This window comes from Gavialis gangeticus, unplaced genomic scaffold (assembly GCF_001723915.1).
Source record: "Gavialis gangeticus isolate Ggan-Ray unplaced genomic scaffold, GavGan_comp1, whole genome shotgun sequence".
Classification (NCBI taxonomy): Eukaryota; Metazoa; Chordata; order Crocodylia; family Gavialidae; genus Gavialis; species Gavialis gangeticus.
This window is the reverse complement of record NW_017728992.1, coordinates 51,168,639-51,184,828: the sequence shown is the minus strand read 5'-3', so window position 1 is coordinate 51,184,828 and position 16,190 is coordinate 51,168,639. Positions and strand designations below refer to the sequence as shown.

The 16,190-nt window shown below is 47.2% G+C and overlaps 1 protein-coding gene across 1 annotated transcript in view; it reads left to right on the top strand.

The window, feature by feature from the left end:
- The window catches only part of LOC109301287 (collagen alpha-1(IX) chain-like), a 35,767-nt gene extending 25,964 nt beyond the window's left edge, over positions 1-9,803 (top strand). Inside the window, exons 18-24 of the mRNA XM_019522351.1 lie at positions 434-487; positions 1,791-1,862; positions 1,953-1,988; positions 3,614-3,658; positions 4,663-4,695; positions 6,657-6,803; positions 9,295-9,803. Of these exons, the coding sequence (XP_019377896.1) occupies positions 434-487; positions 1,791-1,862; positions 1,953-1,988; positions 3,614-3,658; positions 4,663-4,695; positions 6,657-6,803; positions 9,295-9,486 (579 nt within the window). The 3' untranslated portion in view covers positions 9,487-9,803. The remainder of the gene's footprint in view (positions 1-433; positions 488-1,790; positions 1,863-1,952; positions 1,989-3,613; positions 3,659-4,662; positions 4,696-6,656; positions 6,804-9,294) is intronic.
- The last annotated feature ends 6,387 nt before the right edge of the window (positions 9,804-16,190 follow it).

The following is a 16,190-nucleotide window of genomic DNA, read 5'->3' as shown; positions in this document are numbered from 1 at the left end:
CAACCTAATAGGGGTGCATGTGTAGATGGTGATGCTTTACAGCACAGCTTCAACTTCGCAGTAACGCAATTTGTGTAGATGCACCCTCTGATACTTAATCTAAACCTACTTTGAAGCCATTGCTTCACATGCTACCTTGTGCAGCGAAGAACAGTTATCCCCCTCTTCCCCCCTTATGGCAGTCTTTCAGATATTTGAAGACAGCTATCACATCCCCCTCCTTAATTGCCTTTTCTCCAAGCTAATCATACCTAGTTCTCTCAACCTTTCCTCATACAGCTTGCTTTCTAACATCTTTATCATTTTTATCACAGTCCTCTGAACCCTCTCTTAACTTCTCCACCCCTTCTTAAAATGGGGACTGTGTTATTGGTGATTTGTCTTCAGGAAAAAAAACCCCAGAGATTTAATTTGCTTTTGGCTCTCTTGACAGGGTAACAAAGGTGAGCAGGGTCCCAAGGGACCACCAGGAAGATCAGGCTCCATGGTAAGGGATATAGCAAGAGGTGACTGTGTTCCCAAGAGCTATGCCCTTCAGAAAACCACATAGGACAAAATTCTTCTGTGAACAAGATGTTCATCCTGGGCTAAGATGAGTCTAAGAGGACCATCACTGCACTGGGGACAGAACTGTATTGGGCCATGGAGTGATGTGGGAAAATCACTCACCTTTGTTGGTAAGAGTGGGAGGGGGCCAGAGGCCTTTGAGGTAACTTGGTCATCCAGGGTTGCTTGGAGTGGAGAATGCTGTTATTCCCAGCTGCCATGCAGAGGTGGAGGGAGTGGCAGGAAGTCTTCTTACGCAGCCACACAAGAGCTATCTTCAAAGTGCAAGAAAACTTTTTAACCTGTCTCAGAATCCAGCTACAGTCTTAGGGTGCAAACAGACATTACCCTTATGTTGCCATAAATATTTTTATAAGTTGTGACTGAACAGATATCCCTGCCCCTTCTCATGCTCCAAGTGCCCCAAACTATTTGCACAACCAAACATAGTCAAGGGTCTGATGCCTTATAGGGAAGGATGTCTGTCTGATTATTGCATGCCATGAGAATCCCCCTGCCGGGGATTCCCAGGGTGCAGGTTTCATGGGCTGGGGTGCAGGTTTCACAGATTGGGGTGCAACAGCATGAAATGAGCACCCCAAGAATCCCCTGCAGGGGATTCTTGAGGCATAGATCTACAAGCAGATAATTTTCCCACTTGCAGACACTGCCCTATGGTAAAGGGATGGCACCTGGGGCCGTTGTTCTGTAGGATCTGTCAACCAATCCTGGGCTCCCCCTGCACCAGCAAGTAGCAAGCTTCGGGAGTGAGCCATGCATTCCTGCAGCTGGGAGCCCTATCAGGTGACTGGAATTTCTCAAGTGCACCAAGAAAAAGGTATCTTAAAGAATCAGACTCCCAAGTAAACAGCACTCTAAATACATCTGGGAATAAACCAAACACAGTGCACATGTTAAATGAATTTAAGTACAAGGATAATATAGTTTTCAAACAGTCACCATATTTTACCATTTAGGTTTATTCTATGCTGAAGATAATTCACTGTTTCCATAAGTGTGTTGTTCCATTCGAAGATTTGCTAGACTTTTTCTTTTCCTACCAGATGTGTTCTAGCAAGGAGACTTTGTGAAGACCATGACATCATGAATGAGCCCAACATCTAAATTCAAATTAAATGTTTAAAAAAGCAACAAAAAAGAAAAAAACTAAAACTGGTATTGAAATCTAATTTAACAGGATTTGTGGAAAACAGTTACAGATTCTCTGTCTCTTTTCCACGCAGGGAGCCAAAGGTGCGATGGGTGATCCTGGCATACCAGGTAAACCCGGTCCTAAAGGAATAAAAGGCCAAAAGGTAAAAGTCCAGCTTACTAATGAGCAACTCAAATGGTTACTTCAGTCTTCCCTGGGTATAATTTCATTTTGTTGCCTGTCTTTCCCACAGGGGGCTCAAGGTGAGACTGGAGATCAAGGCCCAAAGGTATGGTTTATTTGCTTTTGAAGTATATTTTTCAGAAAGGCAACTATAAATATGCTGTTGCACAGAAATGGCTTCATAATGGTACTGGTGTACCACTCTGATTTATGGATGAGTTTTACAATACACAAGGTTTTCTGGAGTGTTACAGTGAAAGGAGATTTCATTTGGGTTTTGTAAGGTCGTGACACTTAGAACTAAGTATGACATACCACCCAGGCTCTGAGGGAGAACTCAGGCACTCTTTCAGATTCCTCAAACCTGATTCATGCACCAAAATAATAATGCTTCTGCTGCCACACAGCAGGTCAGCATTTATGCACCATCCCAGTGCTATATTCCCTGGGCTGAGCAGGGATAGGGGATTCTCAGGAAGCCTGAACTGTTGCTTTAAGGTAGAAGGAAATCTATTATCACATTCAAGTACCCTCTTGTACTCTTGTGGATCTGGATCATGAGAGGAGCTATTTTTGATGACAAGGAGGATTGTCTGAACTTTGGGCAGATCTACACATGCAATTAATGTGCATACCATGCTGGAGTTTGAATGTGCACCTGGGACCATAGCACATGGAGCTGGGTCAGAGCAACCTCAGCTGGCAGAGGGTCTGGGAGATCAGCCTGCCAGCTCAGGGCTGCTCTGACCTAGCTCAACCTGCTACACAGGGGCTGGCTGGGCCATGCGGGTGCTTCAGTATGGGGCTAGCTGGCAGGCAGTCCCTGCGCTGAAGTTCCCTTATGCCCCAAGCCAGCTGCATCCACATCTAAACATGTGTTGATTCAGAGTAAAAACAAAAATAAAAACAAAAAAAAACCTTACAAGCACTATCTGCAGCACAGTCAATTAGTTTACTCTGTCCTAACAGCCCTGCACATGTAGACACCAAGACATTTACTGCAGAGCTAGTTAGGTAACTCCGCAGTAAATGTCTTGTGTAGGCATGCCCATTGAATCCTAAAATTGTGGATGGGGTGAAGGGGCTTTGTTGGATATGGGTGTGGGGTGCTTTTCATCCATAGACCTCACTTTACCAAATAACGTGTGCTCCCTACACTCCACTGAAAAATGAATCTCCATTTTAGAGATGAGGAAAACAAATAACAAAGAATGTCTATGACTTGCCCTAAGCCAGTGGTTCTCCAACTTTTTTGTACCAGAACCCATTTGTAAACATCAATGGCCAGTCCTGACCCAGTAAATAGTTTAAGTACAAACCAGCTGCCTGGCTCTGCTGGTGCCCCTCACTCCCAATCCACTGCCCCCCATCCCCAGGCCTCAGCCCACTGGTGTGTGGGGCAGGGGTTTGGTGTGTGTGGGGCAGAGGGGCCCAAGCAGCCACTCGCAGGCTGGAACTCAGCCAGCCTGCAAGGGAAAACCCACAGTTTCCTATGTTTTTTCATACTGAAAGGAGAGACCATTTTTAAAGTTTGTTTGCGACCCTTTCATCTAATCTTGCAACCCTCTTTTGGGTCATGACTCATGGGTTGAGAAATGCTGCCCTAGGCCACTCTTCAAGGCAGTGGCAGTTCTAGGGAAAAAGACAGTGTGATTTAGACTCTAGATCATACCTTCTATCCATGTATATCCAAAATATACAATGCTATGTCTTGCACTCCTTCCTTTACAGGGTGATACTGGAAGAAAAGGAGACACTGGGGATGCTGGATCCCAGGTACAGCTCATGCCCTAGGAAATTTAAGATGGTGCTTGTGGCAGGGCACTGTATGTGCCTGCCACTTTGGGGGCCTGGAGCTGGCAGCTGCCAGGTGCCTGATGAGGGCAGCCATTTTGGATCTGGGGCTGCCCATATAAACGGGGCAGTTCTGCTGTTGGAGGTGAGGCAAGAACATTGCCTGGAGGTAGGGGATGTTTGGGAGGTTCCTGGTCCTGGTCATGACCTAAAACTGCACCCTGCTGGGAGTGGGTGCCCGGGTGGGGCTCTCAGTGGTGCAGGAGCCCCCAGGAAATGCCACACCAGTTACCACCCTGCTGAAAGGTGGGTTGGGGTGCCTTAACCCCTACCCCCCACAAGTGGTTGGGTTACCCCTTGTTTGGAGGGCCTGGAGGGTGGATCCCCGGAGAGAGAGAAAGGCCATAGACTCAGGCCTGTCTGCACTTCCCCTGACTGGTCAATGCTGGGGCCAGGACTGGAAGGGTCGAAGGGCCAGGGGCCCACCATGAGGAACGTCCAAGAGCTGAGGGCCTGGGGTCCCAACTAGTCTGAAGGTGGGCCAGGGCTAGTAAGCTGATGGTCCCGGGGGGACCACACCTGAAGGGGAAGCAGTTCAGGGAGCTATGCTGCCTAGTATGAAGGTGGATGAGACCGCCTGAGGAGAAGAATCCAGGAGGGGTTCAATCAGGAGGATTCTGGGGCCCAGTGTGGGGGCTGGTGATTATGATGACACCTGCGAGGCTTGGGCTGCGGTGTAGGGGAGGAAAGTAGCTGCAGATAGCGCCCCCTGGCATTGGGGCAGGAAATGGTCAGCCTCCTGCTTAATTACATCTATTTAACTAATTAACAACAAAGCATGGTGGGTGAGAACGTGGGCGGTTAGCCCAGAAACAGGTAGGTGGGCCACAGTGAGATTGGCCCGGAGCAGGCCCCCTGTTACAGTGCTCAAGACCCTTGCAAATACTAACCCCAATGAGCTGACTTTTTATTGTTTCAATTTGCAGGGTGATCCCGGGGACAGGGGAGACAAAGGCCAAGTATGTCGTGCTTTTTGCTTTAATGCCCATTGTAGCTGTGATGAGTCATGAGGAATTATTTGTTTGACTCCCATTGTTAGGGAAGCTCCTTCACAGGAAACAGGTTGGCCTCAGAAATGAGAAGTCAGAATTAAAGGAGCTCCATCCTCCAAGACGGGCAGCAGAGTTGTATTCTGCAGGGGCTCCCCGTGTTCCAGCACATAACATATTTGCTGTGGACTGCAGCTAGCATGGCCCACAAGTTATTCCTCATTTGCTTATGAGAAGCATGCCAGCCATTAGGGGTACTGGAGCTCAACGATTACAGCCACTGCACCTCAGGGCTGCTGCTCCACAGACTGAGGAGAATCTGGTTACTCATGCTGCGTGCCAAGTCAAGGGCTTGCTCCTTGGTGTGTGCAACACAGAACATAAACCTTCACCAGAATCAGCTTCTTGATGCTTAAATCCCAGATTCAAAACTTGCCCTGGCTCTGGAGTTGGTGGGGGAGGGGGAAGAAAGCCCCAAAGCTTGCATCCTGCTTATGTGATATCAGTGCTATGAACATGCAAGTGGCTTGCCTGCTGGACTACAATGGACATAAAGCAGTGGGAGTAATCAGTTCATTAATGGGGCTGGTGTTTTATATGGTAAGATCTGATGAGAGGATCCAAGAGTTTGCAGAGTGGAGTTGTGGGAACAGCGACCGAGACGGCTGGAGTGGCTATACCCCAATCTCATATCCTCCTCCTTCCCCCCCGTTCCAGCAACAAGAGCAGGCAGACCATGGTGCAAGAACAGCAGCTGGGGATTTTTTTAAGTCCTCAGATTGGCTAAGGCTCCTTCCCCCATAACCCATCTCATCCCTTAACCTCCATGCTCAGCAGCATGTTCCCTCTCCTCCCATTCCCTTTCTTTTCTGCCCACAACTGTCACTGGCCTCAGCTGAGCCAGGGACAGGGTGTGAGAGGTGGGGGAAGGTTTCTGAGACACTCTTGCCTCTCCCTTTAGCCAGGTCACATGGGGAGCCAGGCTCAGCTGGGGACAGCCCTGTTGTTTCCCCTCCCTGAGCTTGCTTTTGGTCTGGGGGGAGCTGGAGGGGGGGAGCAGGGAGGGAGAACATGTCTCCCCCTGCTGCTGCTTCCCCCCAAGCAGCCTAGCTCCCCATGTAGCCCAAACACAGTGGGGTAAGGGGGACTATGGAGCTCCTTCCACCCCTGGGCCAGCTAGGGACAGTGGCAGCAGTGGGCCAGGGAGGGGACATTTTGCTAAGCATGGAGGTGAAAGGAGTGGGGAGAATTATTACCTACTTTGGGGACTTACAAGTTACTGGCTATTGCTCTTGTGGCATTGTCCAAAAAGGAGGGTGCAACTGTACCCTCCATATCCCTTTGGTTCTACCCATGTGAGACTTGAGAATTTTGATTTGAAGTGAGCCCTTTTCCTATGAAAACCCTTCCCGAAAGAGCCAAAGGAAAGTCATGTAGCAGGAATCAAGGTGGAGTTACAACTGCATGAGCCATTCAGGAAAACTCCTCTTAGTGATCTACCACCCTGCATATTAATCAATTGAATGATTAGTAATTGAATGGGTCATCAATATAAAACTGATCATTCAGTTTTCCTGGATGTGCTGCTCTAAATTATTAAACACATCACACAGCAGGAGGTAGTGAGCAGAGATGATCACTTATCAATACTCTGGACAAGCAAATTAATTTTCTGAGTTGAAGCACTTCCCCTCCAATGTGCGGAGAAGGAAGGCACTTGGCTTCCTGACATGCCAGGTTTCACAACTGCTCATCAGAAACTCTAAATATGACTGTCTTATAACACTACATACAGTGCTGAATGAGCACAGGCATGCTTGTTATACATGTAAGCAGACAGAACAATGGAGAAGAGTAGATAGGGAAAAGGAGGAAGGTGGAGGAATAGATACCCATTTGTTCATTTTCTTCTTTCAAATTTCCACTAACAGCAAGGAGAATGTGGATCTCCTGGTCTGGTTGGTCCAGAAGGCCAAAGAGGTGTCCCTGGTTTACCTGGTCCAAGAGGTTTTCCAGGCTTTGTGGGGGAGAATGGAATAATTGGTCCCCCTGGATCTCCAGGGCCTCGTGGGCCTGAGGTATGTTTTATCTCCTCTCTTTTCTATGCTGGTTCCCTTTTCAGTTCTTGCTGCTCTGGTGTTCTTTTTTTCCCTTTCTTCCTGATTTTGTGAGGATCAGGATTCCCCCCCATCCACTTTTCTGCTTATATAGCTGTCATGCTTTAGAAAGCTGCCGGTCTGTTCAGATCTTCCATCCCAGAAGAACTATCCTGCTCTCAGGACAGGAGACAGACATAATAGAGTCTATTATCTTTGTCTCTAGAACAAGTCTAGCCTGGATCAGAAGGGCCAGGGAGGTTTTGCTCTCTAGTGGCTGTTGCTTTGCTTTGGTTTATCAGAGGTCAGTTTTCCTAGTGGCCAAATCACAAATTACTTTCAGCTCAATGTTTTTGCTGAAAAAAAACTCTGCAGAGAGGCCAAAGATCAAACAGTCACATAGACTGCTCTGCTCACTCACTAAAAGAAATGGTCCTTCAGGTTAGCTCAGAGGCATAATGAAGTTGTAAGACTCTCCCTAGACCATATCACAAGATCACAGCAAAGTTAGGAGTAAACACAGAAGCGCTGCCTCTGAGCCCTCTTTTGTACTCTTAGGCTGACCCTGGGCAGGTGCTCAGTTTCCAATGAGTTAGCAGGGAATGGAGACTTACTATGGAACAGCTGGTGCAAGGTCACTTTTAATGCATCTGCAATGAGCCTCTGGTAAGTAAAAGCTAATAAAATAAGGCAGCTTGGATGAAACAAAGCTAAATTGCCCCAGTTTAGCTTTTACTTACCTTGGGGTAGTTACAGGCATCTGAGCACTTACTACACATCAGCCCTTACATTGTAAAGTCCCTGCTCCTTATTAACATATGTGCACACTTCCTGGGGTAGCACAGCTGGTGCCAGTACTCGGTCTGCTCTTTAGATCGTGAGAGGAGTTCAGTGTTTAAAGCTGTCAGCACTTTTAACCAGCTCTAAATTCATATACCAATAAGCCGGCAGGTACGAAAAGTAAAGCAAGGTTCCCCACAACTTAAAAAAAAAAAAGAATCACATTCCTATATAATCTCCATGTCCCCAAATTCATGGTCTGTTCATTGTCTGTAAAGCCTTGGCTGCATTTCTGAATAAAGCTTAATGCAAAGGTTGCTGCTGTTACTATTTGATGTGTTCAGAAGCAATATGATCCATTTAAAAACAACAACAACAAAACCGAACACTTTTTAGAAGTGGGATGAAGCAAACACCAGTGCCAAGCGGCCTGAAATGTTGGTGTCTACATTCAGGTAAGCTGCTGAACAAACAAGAATTTACAGTATTATGAAATCTGATGCCATGAAGATGCAGTGATCATTTTCTGATAAGGAGGGGATCACTTTGGGCCTGAAATGTTGGCTTAATTAAAGATGAAAAATGAGATTTGTTTAGATTCCTACAAATAGGTGTTTGCTTCCATCATCTTCTCCGTTTGTTAACGTTGGTGCTAATGGCTTGATGTACTGATGCCTGTTCTTTGTACAGCCATAGATGCAGACAATACAGTCATAGAAGAGGTGGGAAGGGACATTAGGAGGTCAGCCAGTCCATCCCCGTCTAAACCTTCCAGAAAAAAGTCAACAACTTTTGATGCACACAGGGATGTTTTTCCAGTCAATATTTGTTGCTTACCATTTGCCAAGGGTTGTTTCTTATTATCCTTCCTAAAAATTTGCCCTGAATAGATACCACATGACTGTGGTGACCCATTGCACATGGGGAAAAAGTCAAATTGAGCAGTTTCTGAACAAACCAAAAGCTGTATACCGTTCATCCAATTATTTGGTGAATATTTATTTATAGCAGCCCGGCAGGCCAGATGGGTGGCGTGGGACCAGTCCACAGCAGCGTCTGTCCATGGGCCTTATTCAGTGCAGGATTGGCATGTGAGGTTAGACCATGGGTGTTATCCCACACACTGGCACAACCCAGCATACTGGATCTGGCCACAGTGTGACCCTGCGTGCCAGATCTTACCACAGGATGATGACATGCTGGTGCTACCAGCATGTGGAGCAGGGGTGGGCAAAATGCAGCCTGGCTGCAGCTCGCCAAGCCATTCTATCTGGCCCACGAGGACCCTAAAAAAATTAGAACATTAATATTTATTTGCCCCAACTGCCTGTCTTGCGGCCCTTGATGGCTTGCCAAAACTCAGTAAGCTGCCCTCCTCCTGAAATAATTGCCCACCCCTGATGTGGAGCCATATCATCTGGACCTTAGAGCTCTCCACAGGCCCAGAAATTTGATGGTGTAGGAAGGGTGGCAGCATTAATTGCTACAGCTCTGAGAGCAATTAACACTCTTACCATGCCAAATTTCTGAACCCATGGAGACCCCACGGCTGGATGACGCTGCTTTGCAGGCTTGATCTGTCCTGAAAATGAGAGGTTGAGCACTACTGAGTTACAGTATAATGAATTCCCTGGAGTGTTATTCAATAGGATATCAGTTTTATTTGTGTTATAAATAAGTACTTTCCTCTTAGGGGCCAGGAATGCCTGAGGAGCACATGTATGAACTGTGTCGTAATGTGATCATAGCTCAGATAGCCCAATATTCAGCAGGTATCAGATACAAATGTGCCAGCGCTTGTCCCACTGCTAATCTGACACTAATTGGACCCCCAGGACTTCCTGGCATGGCAGGACCACCTGGAAAAAAGGCAGGTAAACTCTGATGTACTTTGGCATGAAACTTTGAAGACATTTGTTTCCTTTCTTCTGATGATACATTTCTTACCCCTTCTGTTTTTTCTTGGTTTCTTTTGTTTTCCCAAATATGATGAAGTCAAGCACACTGCTTGGGCTATTTACAAATTAAAGCTGTTCATATTTATTTGAACAGGGAAAACCAGGTCGTCCTGGACTTACTGGGAAACCTGGCTCCAGGGGACCTACTGGATTTCCTGGAGCTAAAGGAGAAGTTGGGGAACCAGGTAGAGAAACTAATGTTTCTATATGGATTGATAAGGAATACTCCTCTGTAAGCAAGTCTCATGTTCATTTCTTTATATGTTTTCTGCCAAATAGGAGAAAAAGGCCAGAAAGGTGATAGAGGAGATCTGGGTAAAGGGCTCCCTGGACCAGATGGACCTCCGGGGTCTATAGGTAATGAATGATGGCCAAATGTATCATCAGAGGATTTTTAAACTCCCTTGCACTCTACTTCTTTCTATTCTCACCACAAAGATGTTCCTAGATTCAGCCATGAACCGTTGATACGCAACCTTTTGAATCACTGTGTTTTGTACAGAAAAATGTTTACAAGCCTCAGTGCAAATATGCAACATTATTCAGGCTATTCACAATATCCCCTACAGACTTTTTTGTTCTAAGTATAAGTTTACTACTTGCTAGTTTCTGTCTCTCTTTCTGCAAAATGTGAAGGTTTTGATGGCAGCCAGTGCTAATGATGACATTGTGAGGATCTTGGTAATATCATGAGAATAGCTGTTAGGAATATTCAAGAAAAAGGGAGCAGAGCATCCCTTGCAACTGTTTTCTCTTGACTTTTTTATAAGGAAAAAAATCAGCTCTCCACCCCTTGAAGCAGGGCATTAATAAAATAGGACTTGTTAGTACAAGACTGTGCAGAGAACCCAATGTTCCCCAACACTTTTTAAATGTATTCAGCTGCTTGCACTGTGGTTTTGGCTTGCATAGAACGAGAAGCCATACTTTGTACTGATTTAACAGGGTTCTGTGAAGGAGCTTTGTTTTATGTGAATGTATTGTGTACATGGGGAGGGGAGGAAGGTTCAGACAGGTCAGAGAAGCCAACACTGTTATTGGCTCGTGGAGAGGGTATGAATATTCCCCCTGAGTCAGCAGCTAAATTTCTCACTGCCCCTTTTAACCCTCCCAGTTTGTTGATTTTCCTGAATGTCTCCATGCCATGAGCTGATTCAGCTTTTGGTTTTACACAAGTATAACTCCACCAGTGCTAACAGAGACTCTTCCCTCACACCAGCGTGAGAAGAAGAACCTCCCCTGGTTTGGGGAGGAAGGATTCAACTCCTTCAAGTTTCCCTCATCCTTTAATATCATTTCCTGATCTCATTCTTGTTCTCTAGGGTTTCCTGGACATCCTGCTACTGCCCAAGATGGCCAGCCAGGCCCAACAGGCCCTCCTGGATACAGCGGCCCTCCTGGGCAGCCTGGATTTCCTGGTCCTGCAGGCATCCCTGGCTTGTGTGAAGCAACGGATTGTGGTATCTACGCTCCAGAACTGCTGGCAGAACAGGGATCTGTAAAGGGACCAGCAGGTTAACTGTAAATGAGTAATAATGCAAGGCTAAGAAGTTAAAAACAGCTCAATGTCTCTAACACCCACTATAAAATTCTTATTATTGGCTAACGGGACAAAAAAACCCCATTACGCATGGAACTCCGACTGTTGTTATTTCTTTAGCATATATCTCAGTCATATGCCATGCTACCTCATCATTACAATGAACTCCGGTGCCACCCAGAGAAAAGTTCATTAAGAGGGCATTTGCTCTAATAGAGTTAGTTATTTTACTGCATCATAATCATGAAAAAAATCTGGTTGGAATTATTATAAGTAGAGGATTGTTATACACAGAGTTTGTAATACTATTGTACTCTATGTGCAAATTGTGCAATGGGAACATTGTACAAATACTGTAGACAAGTAAATATTATACCAAGTCCAGCTCAAAATAGATTCTTCCCTCAGTACCACCAAGCACTGCTCAGTTTTGAGTGTGCTGATAAAAGCTCTTGAGTTGTTTGATTACCCATTGATACACACTACAATAACCTGACTTCTTACTTAGATTTGTTCTGGACATTTCATTCACATTTGTGTTATAAACAAAGAAGGGACAAATCCTACTCCCTGGTATAATTCTTTAAACTCAGTGATTTATTGCAGTATATAGTTTCTCTAGATTTAGAAAATGTAGATGAGCAGAATTTACTCTACACCCCATGAAAAGCTTTAGAAGAAAAATCTCTTCAACTATTTATGATTTATTAATTCAAACAATTTTACACTGAGTCTCACACTTGTTGTTGTGTAAATGTTTCTTTCTCTCATTTTGGAATTCACAAAGCTGGCTATTAACCAGGAGACATAACAAGCTCAATCTTTGTCTGAAACAGGTTGTGCTGTAGAAACAACACTACTGTATGTACACTGAGACATTCCTCAGTAGAAAGCTTGCCTAAGGATGGCAATTAGCTGTTCTGTATGTCTGGAAGTAAATTCGGTAAAGTCCCATAAAATGATCACGGTTTTCTCATCAACATCAAGGCTTGATTTCTGTGGAACTGGCTTTCCTAATAGCTAAAGAACCAACTATACTTCCTCTGATGTCAGTGGCAAAACTCCCACCAATTTCAGTGATGCAGATCCCTTTGGGATAGTCTGGCGGGGTGAAGTTATGCTGGGCTGTGCCATGTGAGATGGCTCTGCTTTATGTCAGTGTAAAAGGTCTCCTACGTAAGGAGAATTATATAGGCCCACCTTCTTGGAATGCTCAGGGCCAGCCTGGATAGAATGCAACAGTAAAGCCATTCCAAAATATCTCTTGAGCACCCAAACATGTGCTAAGTTTCAGGTGAAGCAGACAAGAAGTCATTTGCACGAGCTGCTATGGTGATGGGGTCCCTTACTGGTATCCAGAGAGGCAAGCTCCTGAACATTTCTGCAATAGCTTCCTTTTTTACATTTGCCTAGTACAGAGGTGGGCAAAATACAGCCTATGCACCAGATCCGGCCCACAAGGCCATTCTATCCAACCTATGGGGCTCCTAAACATTTTAGAAAATTAAATTTGATCTGCCCCTGGCTGCCTGTCAAAGATGACAGGCAGAAAGCGGCAGTAGGACCCAAGGAAAGCCTGTGGCAGGACACAGTGGCTGAGCAGCAAGGCCTGCCTGGCTGCATCCAGCCTCCTATCCCCCTGCTACCCACAGCCCCAACTGGGAGCCTCTGAGGCTTCTGGCCTTGTGACCTGGGACCTGTTCCTTGCCTCCCTCTGTCCAACTGGAAAGTAAAATAAGATTGCACAGAGGAAGTGGGGGAAACCTCTGTGAACCACCCAGCAGCTGGGAGCCCCATGGTGCTTGCTGAGCTGGACTGGAGCCAGAGTGGGAAGCAGTGGGTGGGGGTGGAGGGTGGGAGAGAAGCAGCATGGGGAGTGGTGGGGAAAGCAGCAGCAGTCATGGGAAGAAGTGCAGCGGGGCCATGGGAAGCAGCATGAGAAATGGCAGTGGCCACAGGAAGTGCCACCAGTGTGGGGGGCCTTAGGAAGTGGTGGCAGTGGGAGGAGCATTAGGCAAGCGTGTGGGAGGGAAAAGAGGGAAATGGCGGTGGAGGGTGGGTGTGGAGCCTGTACAGGTGCCCTGGGACTGGCAGGGATGCAGAGTGGGGTGGGAGCATGGAGCCTGGGCACAGGGTCTGCCTGGCTGCATCGCATGAGGCTCTCATGCAGTCCACAAGAGCCATGTGCGATAGAGCTAACAGCCTGGCCCCATCTCTCTCTTTCTCTCCCGCCCCACCCACCATAACCCCAACCCCTCCCACAATCTCCACCCCAACCACATACCCCACACCTCTCCACACCCACCCACCATAACCACCCCCCCACATACACATACTCCCCAATCACACCCCATCACATACACCCCTTTATTGCCCACACACAACATACGGTAGGACTGTATTTTGAGCTATGATGCAGTCACCTCTAGATACCCTTCATAAACACATAAATTGGTACAAAATATTTTTAAATAAAATTAAAATAAGTTATAGTAGATGTTATATTTTTTTGTCCATGATTTGGGTTTTTTTCTGGTTTCAAAATTGCAGAACCCTATGGCAGGCCAGTAGGGGGTGCTCCTGGGCCGAGCCACCCGACCACCTTCCAGGCTCTGAGTGCCTCACGTCTAGCCAACCCCCTTCCCGGAGCATGCCCACTAGCCTGGGGGTAGTGCCGCCACCACCCAGGGTCTGGCCTGATCCTGGCACTGTGCCCCCTGGGAAACACAGGCCTAGTAGCCCTCATGGGTACTTGACCCACTTCAGGAACTTGGGGTGCTTCCCTAAGACTGAAGCACAAATAGTGGTCTCTCTTAGCCAAACCAAGGGGACTCCAAGGCATAATCTAGCCCCTCTCCCAATAAGTCTCCCATGCTAGGTACAAAGGAGAACTTTATTGATTACAAGGAGTAGGTTTGGAAGAGGGTACAGGGTAGAGCAATATTAGAGAAATCCCATTGAGCAAATAGGGTGGCTGCATAGCCTTTGATCACGCATCTGAGTTACTGCAAGCTATATATCTAGTTAGATCTCAGGTAGCTTACTCACGAATGTCATCCAGAGGCAGGTGGAGATTCCCTCTGGAGGCAGGAGGTTCGTTGATCATGAGTTTCAAGAGAGAGAGGAAGTTTGAGAAGGTCCAGTTCTTCTCTCTCTGAGTTTTCATCATGGCCACTGCCCCTCCTCCTGGGCAGTCCTTAACTTATATAGCCCTTGTAACCCAGGTGGTACTCCAAGAGGTACCCCCTCTCCAATTGAAGAGATCAAAGCAGGTTCACAAGTGCTGTGGGAGGTGTAGGGACTCTCCTCCCCCTATAGAGCAGAGCCAGACCACCATTGGGGATTTAACCATATACCTTTTAATACTGGGAACATAACAGGCATAAATCAGAGGGTATAGTGGACACTACAATGCCTCAAGGGGGCAGGATTCAACAAAGGTTAGGCACTTACAATCACTGACAAAAAACAGGGTTAACAAAACATAAAACACAAACAATATGGATTTGTGAAATATAAAAAGGCACAAAATGCAAGATGACAAGGAAATATAGGGCCTTGGTACCTGGAAGGGGAGAGAACACAATGGCTCCTTTCCACTGCAAGATTTGCTTCTTGTTACCTCATCCACCCTAAGTCAGCTCAGGTAGGACTTGAACCCAGGTCTCCCACATGGTGGGCAGTAACACTGCCAGACAGCCACCACTACTCTAGCCTGCTAGAGGTCTTGACCATCCTGGAGCCCCGGCCTCACATTGAGTTCCCTGGCCTCTGATTGGAGGAGTTGGAATCAGAGTTGGGAACCCCTCAGGTCGCTGTTCAGATCCTTCCTGGAATGGGGGGAGCCTCTCCTGCTGGCTGCAGCCTCTCATAGGGGATCCTGGAGCCCAGTGGGGAGCCTCTCCTGCCAGCTGCACACCGCGCTGCTGAGGGTCCCACTGCTGCCTGCAGGTCCTGCTCTTTCAGGCTTTTCTGGGGCACTGCTCCTGCCCTGCTGGCTCAGCTCTTACCAGCTCCTTCCTTGTTGTCCCTCGCTGGTCTCTCTCCTGAGTCAGCCCATGCTGCCCCTTTTATCCCCCTCCAGGTGACCCAAGGGGCCAAGCGGGACATGGGGGGGAGTCTCTGGGGCCTGATTGGTGCGGAAAGGGAATCCCAAGTCCTCCAATCATCTTTTACCCCTTCAAAACCCCTGGGCCAAATTATTACCAGATTGGTGAGGAAAGGGAATCCCAAGTCCTCCAATCATCTTTTGCCCTTTCAAAACCCCTGAGCTAGGTCACTGCCAGCTAGCCCATCACACCCTTATGACCTCATTTACCTGGTCCAAAGGAGACCAGAACCTGTTGGCTGCCAGCCAAATAAATTGAAATGCATCACTGGTTGCTGGGCAGACTGGCAGGGTTTCTAGCCCGCCTCCCAGGCAGATTGGCATTACTTAGAACAATAGGGAGTGTAAGCCCCTCACCCAGGTATGTGATGTCAGTCATGTAGGCAGAAAGAGCAGGTTTCCTCCCTCCCTCAGGAACATATCCTACTCAGGTTACCCAAAGACATGGGATGTCTGCCCTCTGCCGGGGCCATGTTAACCAAATTGTCACAAAGCAGAGTTTTTGGGAGAGACAGAGGTAGCCTTTTGCCACACACCCTTCCTCCCAAAAGGAGTAATTCCAGGGCAAGGGGAGGGACTTCCGCTGGCAAAGGTCAGGGGTTGGGGGCAGGATTTCTGGTCCCAATAGGGCAACCAGGGGCCGGGCAACTGTCAAGGTGTGGTGGTAACCACATGGCCCTTGTCAGCTCCCCAAAACTCAGTGAGCAGCCCTCAGCCCAAAATAGTTGCCCACATGTAATGAGCCTCTTTGTCCACCAGAAGGTGCTGCAACTTTTTTGTAGTTCACCCCTTCAAATTGCTTTTGCTTTTAAATTGCTTCCACTTCCTTTTTCTCCTGTGGCTTTTTTTCTTTTCTTCTTGTTTTCCAGCTCCCTGCTTCCACAGCTGTGGCAGAGCATGGGCACAGGGTGGGTGGGGGGCCCCAGGGCCAGGGAGGCAGCACTGAACCATCCTGCTCTTCTGCAGCACCAGCCAGAGATCCA